At 47.0% G+C, this 16,944-nt stretch overlaps 1 protein-coding gene across 5 annotated transcripts in view; it reads left to right on the top strand.

Moving 5' to 3' along the window:
* The window catches only part of NECAB2 (N-terminal EF-hand calcium binding protein 2), a 70,246-nt gene that overhangs the window by 40,678 nt on the left and 12,624 nt on the right, over positions 1-16,944 (top strand). For 3 of the 5 annotated variants that reach the window (XM_072043820.1, XM_072043819.1, XM_072043818.1), the window contains 2 exons: positions 3,507-3,615; positions 16,845-16,942. In XM_072043820.1, the coding sequence (XP_071899921.1) occupies positions 3,507-3,615; positions 16,845-16,942 (207 nt within the window). Of the gene's footprint in view, positions 1-3,506; positions 3,616-14,912; positions 14,939-16,844; positions 16,943-16,944 lie in introns of all 5 variants that reach the window. The other 2 variants (XM_072043817.1, XM_038185593.2) reach the window with 1 other exon arrangement.

Below are 16,944 nucleotides of genomic sequence, written 5' to 3'. Positions count from 1 at the left end.
GGCATCAAAGCCTCCTCCAGACTCATCGGATTGTTACGGTGGCAAATGGAGTGATAATAAAATCCCAGTCAAGGCTGACCGATGTTCTCCATCACATCCTCCCCTCCTTGGTTCGCTTTAACTTTGACAGCTCTGTTTGGCAGGAAATTCTCTTTGTTTTTTGCCTGTGATTGAATTATTTTGAAAAGCTGGACTGAGATGAAGATGATGCTCTCAGGAAGGAATGACTGCGGGATAGCAGCAGCCTGATTATCTCTTTTTTCAGCCCATCGGCGACTGTGCAGGCAGTTGCACTTGGTGACATTTGTCTTGGCTGCCAGCTTAGGTGTTTACTTAAAGTACTGGGTTTAACCCTTTGAAGCCATGTAGTTTAAAAGGGTGGTGAGTAGGTGAGCATAAGTTGCCTGCCTTTAACACACTGCTCCAGAAGAAAAAGTTTTGGTGGCTTCTCTAAGATCTTAAAACAGCTGGAAGCTTTATTTAATGAGATTTGGTACAGAATCTCAGGGTTTTTTTTCCTATTATCCTTCGTATCCAAAGCAGGAGCAGGGACATAAGACTGAAATGTCTCCAAGGGAGCTCCTTGGAGGGTGGGTGGGCTGTGGGTGAGGCTGAGCTGGGATCAACGATGCCCCTTGATAAGGTGAGTGGCACTTCATTGGGAGAGTTTGTATCTCTCACACCCAGCAGCTGTCAGCAAAAAGAAGGTTTCTGGAAGTCTTATCCATCCCTTGATGGGTGTGGACACTTCAGGAAAATCTTGCTTTTCTGTGACTTTACTGATAAGGCTGTTCCTGGAGCGCAGCATCTCCATCTGCTCTTATCAGGACGCACACGGGCTGCAGAACTCGTGTGTCCGTAATGCTGTGGACAATCCTCTCCTCTTCACCACCCAAGATTTTTCTATCATTTTAATTTTAACTTCCACATCCCAGCCTGGTCTGCTTCCTCTTATCGCTCGAGTTCCCTGAAGCCTGCCCTGCCTGCAGGGCTCCAGCAGCGTGCCGCTTTCAGGCTGTTGTACAATTATAGATACAAAGCCCCAGGATTATCTCGTTACTCTGCCATGCTTTTACTTTGTGTGTTTGCAGGCAAGTCAGTCAGGCTGGTATTAAATAGCGATCAGCTTTAAGCTGACTGCTGCTTTATGGTGATATCTAGTGGGGAACGAAGGTCTCAAGCACTGCTTGCCAGTAAAAATTGCACCTCTCGCTATTCAAATTATAGCCAGGAACCAACCAGTTCTGTGAAGTCTCAAATAAATAAAATTAATTGTCATCTCCTCCTTCAGCTAGATCCTTCACTCATCCTTTATTACTCCATGCTCTTAAATGCTACAGGACTATTCCTACACCAGGTGCACCTGCGAGCCTTCTGCACGTGAATTTGTGCCGAGTTTCTTATAATGTGTCACCAGAATATTGCTGTTTGGTGCTAGTGGAGGTCTGTGCTGTTCTGTGTTTCCTCCTCATAGATCTGTTTTTGTAGTTAGATGAAGCATAGAATCACAGACTAACAGAATAAGTAAAGAAGTTAAGCAAGAGTAAAGTGACAGAGGCAAGCTATAAGGTGCAAGCGAGGTAAAGGAAAATGCCTTTTCCGTAATCCTCTAAACACCTTTTGCAGTTTCTTTCAGAGGAGAGTGAACTGTAAACTCAGCTTAAAGTACTTTACTGAAAATACTCACTTGTTTCTCTAGTTTTTCTTTCCAAGTAAGTTGATTTAACTGATGTCCCTAGGAAATTAATTCCTCCATGTGGAAGGACAACCTTGCGGTGAGCAAGCACTGACTTCAGGTTTGCAGAAAAATTGCATCAGAGATACAGGAGTGTTCAGACCTAGTGCGACAGAAATGCTATCATTAAACAAAGTATTTTTCTCTTGGCACTCACAATTCTGAGTCTTTTCTTGACGATGAGCATCCCAGGGTTGGAATGAAGCCGATCACCCAGTGCTATGGGGCACGACTTGGTTGCAGTCGTGAGCCCTGATCCCGTGGGATGTGTTAGGGGATGGTGCTTTGTTATTCCACAACCTTTCAGCAGAGAAGGGCTCCTGTTCTGAGGAAGTAACACAGGAAAACAATACGGACAGCTGGGCGCTCTCTATAGCCACTGTACTGCTCTGAAAATTATACCCTTTTCACCCATTGTTGTCTGCGATTTTGTTCTCCTGCTGTGTTCCTTTTGTAATTGCCAATTAAATAGATATCTGAGACTCCATTCATCACTGCTCTAACTTCATCTCTGTCAGGCAGGGGAAACTGGGTTAGCATTTGGCAATGCAGATATGTTTTAGGAGCAGCAGACTGATTTAGTTCAAGGAAGAAATATTGATGTGCATGTGGTACGTTGGCTAATTTTGTCCTCTAGCATCATTTCCTGAAAGAGAGGCAACCAGGGTTTATAATTGATTTGATTAAATAATAAATAATACGTTCTCCTGCTGCAAAGTTGGCAGCGTTTCCAGTCTGCAAACTTCTCTTGGGTGGCTGTGGAGCCTCGGCATCCACAGCCTCCGATGCAGCAGCAATGGGCTGAGGCAGATATTTCCACCCAAGGCACTGCCATCCGCCACAGCACAATGGCAGTGCCTTGAACAAGAAACTTCAGGTAAATTACAATTTCTTTCAAGTTTCTTTTGCCTCTTGCCTGTTGCTTTATGGCTGAAATTCGTTGTAAGAGCTTCCTCCAGCTGTGGCTTTGAAGCCTTTATGTGCTTGTCCACAACACACAATCAGAGGCTCCCAAGTCAACAATTAAATGCAATTAGTTTTGGGTGGAATTGCTGTGAGCTCGTCTCTTTGTGCCAAGGAGAACGTGGTTAAACCTCTGCCTTGTGATCCCTCCACGTGCTGCTAGACTTGCCAAGAGGCACCCGGCAAGCTGTGTCCCGTATGGCCGGGCAGATGGGCTCTGTGCCTCCTCATGTCCCTCTCGAAGCAGAGGCACAACATTGAGGCAACACACTGCTTGTGCATTTAAACGCTTGGCAGATGAAGCAAAATGTGTCTCTTGTTGCCTCGTGGCTGCTTCCTTACATTTCTGTCCAGCACTGGGAGACGCATGGTGGTGGGGAAGATGGAGATGGCAAAGGGCACTGCGGGGTCTGTTGTTAGCTCCAGCCCTGAGACATTTTGTGTGTGTTCAATGTCCCTTAATGAGCATCCTGCATCACTTGAGCATACGGTAGACAAAATGGTCCTTAATTTCTTCAAAGTAATTAGTTTTTATGATGAAGCTTGCAGGCTTTTCCTCTTCAGGCTTCAGGCTTACTTTGGTTTAATTAACCTAATTAGTTGCTAATGGTCAGTGTGTCTGCACCCAGGAGCGATGCTGCTTGGCCTGGCGAGCCACCAGATCCCACCGGTGTAGCCGGCATCACTTGCAGAGCTGGTCCTGCAGCAACACTTGGGGTTTTGGTCCAAACCTTGGGAACCCAACTCCTAGTTTTCTGGTTGCTCTGCCCCCGCTTTGCCCTAACACCAGCCGTGTTGCTCTTTGCAGATGACGGGAAGCTGTCCCTGGAGGAGTTCCAGGCCTTTTTTTCGGATGGGACACTCAACGAGGAAGAACTTGAGAAGCTCTTCCATACCATTGACTCGGACAACACCAAGTAAGTTCCTCCCGTTTGGCAGAGCCGGGAGCTGTGGCGCTCAGGTGCAGCAGTGCCTGGGGAGCTGAGACCCCTAGGACATGGCCGTGCAGCTCCTTTTGCCAAACTTTGCAAAAAAAAAAAAAAAAACAACCCACTTGTGCAGGGTTTAAGTCTTGTTGTGGTGGCTGCTGTGAGTCCTTTTCTCTCTCTGTTTTTTGTTCAGGCTGTTTTCTTTCGTGCAACCTGATCTTTACGATGTCTGAAGCGATGCTTAGTTTTACCCGTGAGGGCATTTAAATAGCTCTTTAGCTTTTCCACTCTACCTAAAAGCTTCGCTGTGCTATAAATGGTAACTGTGTGAATCTGTGAGCGTTGTCCTATCCAGCTATTTCACAGACAACAACCTGGGGAGGATTTGTGCTTCGTGATGCTTGCTTTGCCTCCCTCCCCAAACGTCCCCTGGCAAGCACTCACTGCTCCAGAGCTTGCTAGAAAGGAGCCCCCTTCTCTCCAAGGGGAAATGTGGCTGCTGGAGGCAAGCCTAAGCCCTGAAGCCCTTGCTGTGGGTGCTTTGTCTCTGCTCTGTCCCCAGCAGACCGATGTGGCTGTACTTCTGTCTGTAAAAAGCCCAGGCAAGGCAGCAATAGCAAGGGGCGGGAGCCAGAAGCAGCACCGTAACGTCTGCATCCTGCTGGAACAGCAGCAGGGGAAAACAATGGGAGAGGAGGCATCAAGGCACACCTCAGTTTCCTGGTGTAACAAAGGTGAAGCTAAATGTGACACCTGAATGCTCTCACCGGGGCACAGAGGATGTGCCCCGCCGGGTTTTTTTCCCCTTCCAAGGGGAAAGAGTTTTCAAAAGCCTGCCTGGTTGAGGCTGTTGGAAATGGAAATGAAAGGCAGCATTGAGTCATATTTCAGTGTGACTCCTGTTCCTCCAGAGAGAAAAAAATCCAGCCAAAAAAGCAGATGAAAAGAGAATCCAATTTAAAATGAGGAGTTGAGCAGCAAATGCTTAAAAAAATAATAATAGTCTGGCTAATTATAAAGCCTTTGGAGCCACAAAATCCCACCTTTCCAATATGTGGAGTGGCCACCGTTTATCCTGAGATCAGAAATGTCAGATACCAGCTTGGTACCTACTACTCATCCAATAATTAATCAAAGGATCTGAAGTGGCTTCGTTACCAAGATCCGCTGGGAACGCTTCATCCCTTCCCACGCTTCCCCCTCGGTGGGAAGCTGCTGTGAGAGGGGCCGGGTGCCTTGGGGTTAAAATCAAAAATAAAAAAATAACAGGAGAGTCGTGGGAATGGAAAGGGAACTGCTGAAAGGCAGATGGGATGTGCTGCCTTGTGCTTTGTGGGGATATTTATTGAGCTGCAGGTGGGGTATGGATGGGCTCTCCGTGGACCCTGGGAGCCAGGAGCTCACCTGCCCCTCTTCTGAAATACTTTAGAGCATTGTCCTGAAATACCAGATGGGTTTTCTTTAATATTTTTCCATTTTGCACTGAAATATAGGGACAATATGAAATTTATCTTTCCCAAAGGCAATTTAAATTAAAATTATTAGCTATTTGACAGGACAATGTAATTTATTTTTAAAGCTGTTTTTTTAATTTTCCATTTTATCCATGTTTATCTTATATCACCCATCGAATTTGCTTAGCGTGCAAAGCAAAGTTTGCTATTGAAATTACATTACAGCTAGAGTAGAAAATGAAGAAAGTTATGTTCCTGCTGATTATTAGTAATTGCTGTTACCGGCTAAATTGCAAAATGTTGATTCGATTTTCCGGAGTATTTTTAGGAGCAGGGGAACCGCCTCACATATGCATAGACAAAATTAATGTCTGTATTGGTCTCTTGGCTTGCTTTAGCTGGGAAGGTGGTGGAAAGGAGAGAAGTTGGGTGGCTGGGTGGAGGGATGAGGTTGGTCGATGACACTGGAGCACCCATTCTGCTGCGGGGAGCTGGTGGCTTCGTGCCACGGGGTGGAGGAATGTGGGCTCCTGTTTGGGGAACCACAGCCCGCCGGCAAAAGCCATGGTTGGCAGCAAGGTGTGGTTAGAAGTCTGAACTGGGATGGGAAACACACAAAAAAAAAAGGGGTGGAGGGGCTTTATTGAGGTTTCTTTCTTCCTGACTACCTAGATTGCTATTGCACTCTTGGTGCTCAATGTTTGCAGAGGATGAAAAGTCCCACACCTGCCCCAAAGCCAGGACGTCCCCTTCCTGTGCGGGGGAGCTGGTGGATGCTCATCCCCTCCTGCTGTCCCCATCCTTGCTGGCTATTTCAGCTGGCAGCAAAATATGTTGTGTATTTCAATTGCTTTTGGCAACATTACATTCAAAAACCTGCTGCTGCTGAGAAGTGGTGATCAAGTGACATTTTCCTCTCCGTGGCTAACAAAAGCAAGATGCTGCTTGGTGCTTTTCCTTCGCTGGTGTTGGCTGCTGTTCCAGGACTCGGCAGTGCTTTACGGGGAGCTGCCTGAAGATTAATGGGGCTGTAATGACACGGTACTGCTGATATCAATGCTACCTGAATTGCACAAATTATGTGTATAATATGTAAACTTGTGCACACATATTTAAATATATATACATATGTGTATATATATATGATTTAGTGGCAAAATAGGGCTTTAGAAAACATTGGATTAGTTCTCATATGGGAAACCCTGTTAGATTTGCACTTATTTAGGCCTTTTGGTGCTCCCTGAGCTGCAGGGTGGTTGTAGGGCCAAGCCTCCAGGACAACAGCGTGTCCGTGCTGCATCGCACGCCTCTCATTGACCTGGCTCTGAGCAAGATGCCCTCAGCAACCCCTCGGAGCTGCCTGCCAGCCCTCGTGGAAGGAGGGGGAGCTCAGACATGGCTGTTGACCAAACTCATTTAGTCGTCCTGGCAGGGGATTTTAAAAATTCCTTTTGTATCTCATATATTTTTCATCGCTGCAGAGGGCAATCCTTTGGGGAGAGATCTGCTCGCTGGAGCAGGACGTCTCTGATGAGCTGTACACGTCCATTCACAAGGAGCCAGAACATGGCATTAGCATTCTGCTGCACTGTCATTTATTATCTCCTCGCTAGGCTTATAGCTATTCTTTTAATTGCTATATTCCCCACTTCCCCCAAATGAGCTCTTCTCTCCAGTGGCAAGCACTAGAGAAGATGGGAGCGTGCACGCAGTGTAATTAACAGAAGCGCTGTCTCTTCTCACAAGCCCTTAGCAGCTTCCCCAGACTGTCACTTTTCCTGGAGGGCTGGGACAGATGCAGAACCCAAACCGGTTGGGTTTTCCAGCATGTAGCAAATTCCAGGTGTGGAACAGATGGGAAAATGCAATTGCACAGAGAGCAGCAAGATTTGGTGGAATGGGGAGGCACCTTCCTCCTGCAGCCCCCGCTGCCCCATAAGCTGACCCCACACCTGCAGGACCTCCAGAAAACCCACCACAAGGTACCAGGAGGAACCTGGAGAGCCGAAGCCACCTGAGATATGGTCGGGCCCAGCTGGTGAGCTGCTCCACAACTCATTTCAGGCTGAATGAAGCAAAGCAAACGAGGAGGGACAAGTCTGTATCTCACTCATGGGTAATTGTGTAGGAGCTGATAGCACTGTGTTAGTGCTAATGAGCAGGAGCTGGCTGCCTCATGCACCTGTGACTTTCTGGTTACAGCTGTGTGCATGTAGCAGGTCACCACAGCTGTGTCCTGCAAGACACGGAGGAGCAGGGGTGCCAGGCACTGGCTGGGCAGCTCCCTGAGCTCTGAAAACTCCTAGTTTTGGGATGCATATGAGAAATATGGTGTCTGGTGGGGACAGAGACGAAGGCAAAGGAGCCCAAAACGTGTTCCTGAGTGTTAAGCAGGGAACACCTTGCAAGGGAGTTTGGTGTGCACAAGGTAAAGCTGTGCTTGTGCTTCAGCCGATGGACAACCAGGGCAGAAATGGAGCTTGGCATCACCACAAGGGCAATCCTCATGTGAACGTGAAGTTCCTGACATATCCTTCCAGCACACAACCCTGGCCCAGACCTGGACAACCCCAGTACCGTTGATAATCCTGCAGCCTGCATTGCTTCTGCTCCAGGAATTATTTTCCTCTGGCAGAAAGGGTCTGTTGTCACCACTTTGTTACCCATGTCTGGATGCCACAGAGCCCTCCCATGCTCCCTGAGATGTTTTGCCTTCCCTAATCCTACATCAGGTCTGGTGTCCACTCAGTAGAGTCCATCGTGGGCAGGGAGGGGTTAGCAGCAGTGCTCTGCTGCTGCTGGTTTTCTCCAGTCCTCTCAAATCTGAACAGAAAGTACTTCTTGGGCAAGGAACAATGATGATTATGATTGAGTGTTTTTTCCTTTTTTTTTTTTTTTTTTTTTTTCCCTCCCTAATCTTGGTTGTTTGCATTGCAAACCTGATTCAGTGTGGTGGCAGCTTCATCTGGGAGCCGAAGCCCACATTACGGAGATGGATGTGCCCATTGGAAGCAATGTAATTTCTGAATTTTGAATGTTCTCAATTAGCTCTCTGGGAAACAAACTACGGATCATGTAATCAGCTGAGATTTTGATTAACCTATTCAAGAGACAGTTCTAGTCCCTTCTGAAAGGGATGGAATGATTGCATGAAAATTATATGTCTGGCTCTAATTTCTGGCTCTCAGGAGCATGGACACTTAGAGAGGGTTGTGGAAAATGTTTTCTGAGCCCCAGGTTGTTCTTCTCTGTGTCTACATCTTGCTTAGGCTACATGATGCTGCACTTTTCCTTGAAGCAAAGAAACACTTGGTGCCAAAGCTGGTGCTCAGCAGCTGTGCTGGTGGAGCTACAAAGCATCTCGGTCTGTTGCTGTGGCTCTCTGGTGTTATCTTTTCATTTATGGCTCCGCGAGCACACATCTCAGATTGGCTCCAAGCTCCAGCAAAGAAAAAGTGTTCTTAGGAAAAAAAAAAAAAAATCTCACTGGGAAGGTCATCAGGAGGAAGGGGAAAGCTGGAAAAAATGCACAGAAGCTCACGTAAGCAAACATCTGAGGAGGTGTTCCCAGATGCTGTCCCCTGGTGCTTCCCTGCCAGCCTTTGTGCGGGATCCCCGAGGCAGGGGGGAGCTGGGCGCAGCAGGAGTGATGTGGCTGCAAAGGGTAAGGGCTGGGGAAGGTTTTTCTGAGCCAGCACCATGAGGATTGTCACAGCCCAGGGGTTCCCAGCTGGAGCTGGGTCTTGGCTTCTTATTTCGTATATTGTGCAGGGTTGCTTTGCATCAGGCTTTTTCTTTCCCAGGGAACAGAACACCACCGGGATCTTGCATTAAAAACACAAGTGACGGAGATACCTAATTCCAACCAGCTGCTTCTGTCTGAGTCACGGAGGCATTCAAAGAGATTGTAGCTTTTTGGTGTAAGCTTCAGCCTCACAAACGTATCCATGTGCTTTTTCTGAATGAGTAAACGTGCCCTGTGCACCACGATCAAGCAGTGAAGGTGCCAGCTGCTGCCGGGTGGGCAGCACAAGCTTTCTGTCCTGAGGCTGAATTAGGGGAGAGGGGTTTCAGATCACTGATAAGCAGCAGGAGAACACATGAGAAATAAAGGTATGGGTAAAAAGCAAGCAGCAGAGAGGAGGGATTTTTGCTTTGCTCTTCCTCTGCTAGCTCCCCACCAGCAGCTATCACCGACCCTGCAGCCTGAAGCTTTGAGTCCTTCCCCTCCTTTTTGGTGGGGACCAAGACGTGCACGAAGCCTCCCAGGAGAGGGGAGCTGATTTCATTTTACCTCATGCTCTCAGTGCCTTAGCATTTACTTCTGGCGATTAGCACATCATTCGGCTTTGCTTACAGCAATTAGTTTTTCTGGTCTCTGGTGCAGCCAAGGATTACAGAGCAGCCAAATCCATCCCAAGCTGCTGTAAAGCAGAACCTTCCTCCAGCGTGGGCAGTGAGCTGGGTGTGAGAGAGAAAGAGCTGAAAGATTCAGGACAGTTGTGTTTTATTAGGAGCACAAGGCTGGAGACAGCCCAGCCGAGGAGAAGGTAGGGTGTTGGTGATGGACTGCTCGGGTGGCTGGCACTGAGTTACTTGACGAGACTTATATTTTACTCACCCAAATAAAACAAATCAGGTGAGCCCAGGCTTACATATCAATCAGACACAGGCAAAGTGTTGTATGTTCCTTCATCCAAAAAAGCTGTTTCTGAATGATTAATACCATTGGCAGTTTATGGGGGGGGGGGGGAAAGAAAGAGAGAGACCCTCTTTCCCCAAAAAGGGAAGAGTATTTTATTGCTTTTCTTTTAATGGCTTGGTTGGAAAATTGAGCTAAAATAAATAATGAGAAGATAAAAACATAAATAAGTAACCTGCTGTCATGGTGGGCACATTGTGGGTGCCCTCGGGTTCCCTGAAGCAGTGTGTGGTGGGGCAGTGATGGGGATGGTGAGACCTTCTCTTTCCTTCCTGATGCTTTTTGGGAGGTGAAGGGCTTGGTTTACAAGCAGGTTGAAATGCAGGACACAGACTGAAGCTCTCTGTGGCACTGGGGTGACAAAATGAAGGAATTCAATGTCTCTATGTGACATTTGGGAACTGTCACAAAATTCATGCTGTGATCCAGAAGCAGAGCTGGAGGGAATACCCTGCGAGCACACAGGTCCCTGCTTCATGTCTGCCCTGGCCAGGTTCCTGTGCCCAAAGCTCTGCCAAAAAAATTGGAGAATAATCAATGACTTAATCAATTTGGAAGTGCCACCCCTCCTAGAAGGTACTTGTAGGCTGTGATTAAACCTGCCTCTTAGCTTTGATCTACTGGTGGGCAGAGTGATATTTTCAAGATCAAGTCATCCACCAAAAAAAAAGTAAAAAAAAGTTGAGGGTTTAGACGCAATTTATTAGGGATTTGGCACACAGCGAGACTTGGAAAGGTTTAGTACTGTACTAAATGTCTGTTTTATTTAAGGTGATGACTGTGCTCAGGAACCAACTGTTGGATCAGGCTCAGTAAATCAGCGTGCGGTATTGATCTGTTTTTTCATGCTATCAATTGCACGGTAAGCAGGCGTTTTATTGTGTTGCCTTCCTCTTGCGCAGAGTTTTTATGAGCTCTTTGAGAGATTTTCTTTTGCAAGTGGGTGGTTAGAGGTTCTGGCCACCTGTGGCAAAGCAGAGACAGAAGCTGTTGGTTATTTTTAAGAGACCATGAAAAGACCTCGCGAAGAAACTACTAAAGCCCCGAGATGAGCAGCACACTGTGGTTCCGTACAGGATGGTCTCTGCTTGGGCTTCACAGACTTTGGGGGGGTCAGATTCATAATTGACACTTTCCAGAACATCCCACCTTTTGGCTGAGTTCTTTTATAGAAGCAACGGGGAGGGAAGAGTGGATCCTTACAGCCCTGCAGCACCCAGCCCCTGTCTCCGGAGCTGTGCATCCGAGCACGGCTGGCAGCCTGACGTGCCATATTGCACTTGCTGATGAATGAACAAACAAATGTCTGCTGCTCTGCAGGTGCCAGCTTGTTGCCCCTGCCTTTTTGTAAAAGTGACATTTATTTCTCTTTCAACCAAAGAGAACTCAAAGGCGTGCTTTCCGACAGCATCCAGAACATTTGTTTCATTTGCATCCGTGCTTCGGTCTCTTTTCTCGGTGCCCTTTATGCCTGGAGCTGGGTGTTTTGTTCTGTCACATAATTCACAGCTGAACCAGCCTGGAAATGCACCAGCAGGTAGGAGTCCTTAAAAATGACGTGGCCATGGACAGGGAACAGGGCCTGTGGTCTGCATGGACCCCAGGAAGGCACCAGCAATCCTCATAGAAGACTTTTCCCTTTCCAGACCCAGGAAAACCCACACCACACCCAGCCGTGATGGTTTTGAACTTCAGAGAGCCTCTTTAACAAGTTTAATAGCCTCGTCACTTCATTTTTACGAGGTTTATTACTGCTACAAGCGAAATGTAATTGCACGGCGGGTCGTTGTCTGCAGGAGATATCTTCCCGTCACATCCGCAATTACTGCTGGCAGCAAGTGCTATGGCAACTGCCTCCGGGTGCTGTGCTGCAAGGTGGGACACCTGCACATCACTCTAGCAGGCTTTCTGGGCCAGGTCCGGGCATTTTGGACCTATTGCTCTCCAAAGAGTGCTGCCTAACTGTGGATTCAGCATCACCAAGCATGCATTACTGGCTTGTAATCGACACTAACCATTCCCCTATTTTTCCCCCTCTTTTTTTCCCTCTCTCTTCTTTCCTGTCAAAGCTGAAATAGCCTTCATAACACAAATTTTAATGCTCTGAGGCAACACTGCCCCAAACATATCTCACCAACTTATGGATGCTGGTGAGCAGCTCTGCTTGTCCAGCCTCCCCCCTTGGCTGTTCAGTGGCCACAAACCAGGTGGGACTTTGCTGTGTGCCTGTCCCCAACAACAACACCCATGGGCAGGAGGAGGAGAAGTGCTGGTGGGCTGATCTTCCTCATCGTGCCAGAAGGTCCCCTCCAGGAGCATCTTTGTTGGTGCTGAAACAGGGTACGTGCAATGCTTTTAGATGGATTTCGGCAGCGAGAGCCCTCTTTGCTCGGCAGGGGAGGTTTTCAGCATGAGTTAGGTTGTTCAAGGTGAGTGGGCAGGTGAAGAGAGTGCTTTAACAGGTCTCAGGAAGGATTTAGCAGAGTTCTCCAGAAGTGTCAGACGATGGGCTTGGAAAGTTGCTGGGAATTAAAGTCATTTAGCTCTTGGCTGGCATCCAGAATTTGGTATTTCTGTTGCTCTGCCTGGAATAATTTCAATTTCTTCGGGGTTTGTGTAAATATGTTTCTTTGCATTCAGAAACTCATGGCCAAAGGTGGCCATCTGTGACCTCTTACATCTGGATGTACCTTTTCCACTTCTGAGGTGTTGAGACAGCTCAGTGCTGCTGGGACTAGGAGGTGTATCATCGGATGTAGCAATACTTTCCTGCTGCACATGTTGTTCTTTGGGCTCTCCTAAATGCGAATCGGATTTGCAGGTGGCAAACACTAGAGGATAATTTGTTTCCACGCTCGTTTGAAGCCTTGCAGCACACCCAAAGCTGGGAATTGAAGATGGAAATAAAAGCAGGCTGTGATTTCAGCAAATCTCCATTGTCAGTACCGGTGAAGCAGCTAAGCCATGTGGCTGCTGATGCAACCCTTTCATCTGCCCAAGCAAAAGGGTTTTTATCTTCAGCAGAAGATGCTCAGGTGTTGAGAGGAGCTTGAGCAGCCTATCCCTGTGGCTATTTGCATGAGAAATGCACTGGGAAGATTAGACTTTGATGTATTTGCAACTTATGATTTCCCATTCTGCTTCTGATTGTGCTGCCTGTTCGGGTAGCCTGGCACATCTTTCTGCTGGCTGAGCTGAAAGTGAGGAAGGGAGGAGTATCACAGTTTGGGGACTTTTCCTTTTCTTTGAAACAGCAGCAGGGAAAACTCTCTCCTTACTGCCAGTACATTCATCTGGTCAAATTATCACAGCATGTTTAAGTGGAGGCGTGTGGGGAGCAATAAACACTCCCTTTTGTGGCCAAATTAGTTTACAGCTTGGATTTTTTTCAGGAGATGCTCAAGGCTGGCATCTGAGCTCTCAGGTTTGCCTCCGATTTCCATTGGAGAAATTAGGTCCCACGGACATGGAGCTTCTCCCAGGTACAGCTTTGCTTTGGAAAGAGACCTCAAAGGGTGGACATCCCCCTGAGCTTGGGGGTGCAAGGCTGTTCCGCTCCTGGCTGCAGTTTTTCTGGTTGGAAAATGAAGGAAAAAGCCTGAAACCAGACTTAGGTTTTCCTGATTTTTCTGTTGCAAAGAAAGGAAGACTTTTGTTTTGGAAAGGAACCAGATAGAGGTGGCCAACAGTGTGGGGGAAAAGCTGTGTGACACAGAAGTTTTTAATGATTTCATTTGAAGCTCTACTTGAACGTTATTATATTTGGCTTATTTAGTTGGGTTATGGCTTCAATAAGTCTTTAATTAGTCATACCATTAATGTCAGAAGGCTTAAAATTCAAAGCAGATTCCCAGCCAAGTGTTCTGGTAGCTGAGAAAGATTATTATTTTTTTCTTCTGTAAAGACTGAGAACAACTTGTTGTGGTTTTTATCTTTTTAGCTTATTGGGGTTTCACCAGGCTTCAAACCCAGATCCTGAGTATTTGCATCCTAAAACATCCCCGTGGCATAGCCGGGGGAATTAATACTGAAGCACTAAACTACAAGAGCACCTTGTAAATCTGCAGAGCTGTGCAGGGCTAATGTTGGTGATAAACCCCCCAAAACAGCAACCAGGATGTGGCTGTGATGGTCCTGGTGTGTGCGCTGCTGGGGGATGGAAATGCCCTGGGAAATGCCATGGGCCATGCTCAAGCACCCATTAATTTCTCCTTCATTGAAGCATTACCATATTTTTAAACTCTGCAGTAATTTCTTTAATTAGGCTTATTCTTAATACGAGATTGCTTAAAATTAAAAGCAGCATCTTGGCCGACTTAACATTGAAGCGCAATTAAGTTAAATAATATGATGGCAGGAGGCAAGGAAGTAAAAGGCCATTTTTGGAAGCAGGAGATAATTATTGCAATGCAAAACTGTGGGGGATAGAATAATAGATTTTTTTTTTCACAGTAACGTGCTCCAGTTTGGGACATGTGGTTTGCGGGGGTGAGCCTGAGGCCACAGAGGGTAGGAAGAGCCCAGACACATCACTCCAGGAGGATTTTGGGAGGCTGTAGTTAACAAGAGCAGGATTTAGAGCATCTCTTTCCATAATCCACTTATGTTGACAGGTCAGAGCAGGGATGAGTTAGAGCTAGCTTCCCAGGATGTAAATGGATTGATAAAATATAATTCTATTATGAGATCGTTCCAGGCACCTCTGCAGCCTGAGTGGCATAAATAATTGTGTGGGAATTGGAGGCGCAAATAGATTGCAGCTAATCTTTATTTCCCAAGGAGGCTGTCTGTTGAGATGTCATTAAGTGAGCTAAATGCTCTGATATTAAGTAACTGTGCCCTGGATGGGAGCTGGGCACTGCCCTGCCGCTGCTCTGTAGGGGCAGGACCAGGAGAATAGATCATTTAGAAAAGTAAAATTGGCAATTTTTCTTTCCAAGCACACGGGACTGAAGGACCAGTCTGCTACAGTTGGCTTTAGTTTAGCAGACTGGGGCCAGGCTACGTTGCTCCATTTCTATGCTCAACCCAAAAGAAATCCCGAGTGCATCCCTTGTCTGTCCTGTATCTTAAATTCTTCTCTCTCTTTTTTCCTGCTTCCTCCCCTGCCTCATCCTCCCCTCTTCCAGCAATGTGGACACCAAGGAGCTGTGTGGTGAGTACAGCCCTTCACGTGGGCACAGTGTTTTGGAAGGATGCTTGAAAACTCATAAAAAGCAGCATTAACTCCTGTCTCAGTGGGATAAACTACTTCTTAGGCTGGACCACAAGTTTAAAAAATAAAAATGTTTTTGTGTGAGAGTTGCAAATAATGGAGAAACTGGGACTCAGCACAGCCTCTGCCACCTCCCTTATTCAGCAGGAAAGTTGGGAATGCTTCCCTTCGCTTTCTTGCAGCATAAATGGGGTCAGAGCTGAGCACAGCACCTGGATCAACTCAATAACGAGATAGGTTTCATTTCTGGCAATGTCACGGCTTCCAGCTCCACTCCCAACTTCAATAAACCAGTGTCCTTTCATAGCAGCAATAAGGTGTTTATCCTTAGGCAAACTTCTGCATTTCACAGCAGGCTGCCAAATGCATCGAGCATCTCTGGTGCACCTCCCACGGCTCACAAATTAAAGACTAAAAAGAAAACCTGTAATAACATTTTGTCCCACACCTCCGTTGGAAGGGGGTCGTTTCCCAGAGGGATTGCTCAGGGGTCATTGGCTGCCATTTCTGATTCACTAACTATTATTCTAAGAATTATTTTAAGTATAAAACCTCTTTTTGTTGACAAGAGAAGCTGTGGGCTCTCGGAGTTGGTTGTGAGTTGTGTATCTCGTGTAGCTCCTCACCCCAACAGAGCTCCTTGGTCACAGGGCAGCTTGCAGAACTGAACATGCCTAGAAAACACAAATGGAGTTACCAAACTGTACATGACACTCTCCGATTTAAAATACACTGATACTGGGTGCAACAAGTTGACCAGCAACCTGAACTGGGCTCTGGGAAGGGGAGAAGCACCTTGGCTACTGGTGGGCTTTGCTGGAGAGAGGTGGGCTGAGGAACTGGGGTCCCCTCGCTGCCCATGGATGGGTAGGAGCCATGAGCAGCAAAGTAGAAGATGGAAAGAGCTGACATCAGATGTTTGTTCCAATAAAAAAAGCTAAAGCTGTATAATTGCATATTGGGAGGTTGCAAAAGTTAACACCCTTCTCCTCCCACAGCGGTGGTGGTCTCAAGAGCCCTGATCTGCCCACAGAACCTCGTTTCTCCCAAAATGTATGGGCCCAGCTTTTTATTTCAGGACTTTTGGAAAGGGTTTTCCTCTGCCTCTAAAATCATTTTTTTTTTCCCCGAGTAAACTACTAATAAGAGGAACAACAAAAATAAACACACTGCAGTGAGAATGAGCTGTTTGGCTTGTAGAGAAACAGCAAACAGCTGCTGTCAGTCAAGTTGTGACATTCCTGTCTCTGCCAAAATCTCTTTCCCCTCGGATATGTTCTAGGGCTGTAAATAGCTATAGGCACTGCTAATTAAGCCAAGAGAACCTAATTAGTGGGATCGTTTTCTGCAGTTTATTTCTTGTTGCCTTCAGGAGAGATGTCACCTCAGCCTGAATCTTCAGTCTGGGTGCCAAGGAGCAGCTCTGGTGGCTTCTAAGGAACAGCTTTTAGCTGTATTTGTGTCAATCACACCAAAAGTGGTTAACTCGGCAGCCACGCTGCCAGCTCACTGCACACCTCGCTGCACTGCTCACCATTTCCATCATAAATATTGGGTTTTGGCACCCTAGCTTGCCCACAAAACCACGCCAGGGCTAAAATGCGTAGTGGAAACACTGCCTGCATGGGGACACACCGTGCAGCCTGTGGTTGTGGGCTAAGATGCACACAGGTGGGGATGTAGGGGAAGACGTAAAGCTAGAGGCTGAGCTGGGGTGAATCTGGCTGATATTTGGCCTGAAATCAGTCTTTGATTTCCCCTTCCACCAATAAGGACTGCCATGCCACACAGTCCTGAAACGTTATTACATCAGCTGTCCTCATTGTGTCCTTCTTGGTTTCCCCAGACTATTTTGCTGATCATATGGGAGACTACGAAGATGTCTTGGCCTCGCTGGAGACCCTGAACCTCTCCATCCTGAAGGCGATGGACTACACCAAGCGGGT

Source organism: Anas platyrhynchos, chromosome 12, assembly GCF_047663525.1.
Source record: "Anas platyrhynchos isolate ZD024472 breed Pekin duck chromosome 12, IASCAAS_PekinDuck_T2T, whole genome shotgun sequence".
Lineage (NCBI taxonomy): Eukaryota > Metazoa > Chordata > Aves > Anseriformes > Anatidae > Anas > Anas platyrhynchos.
Note: the sequence above shows the minus strand (reverse complement) of the source record. Positions and strands in the feature narration are given on the sequence as shown.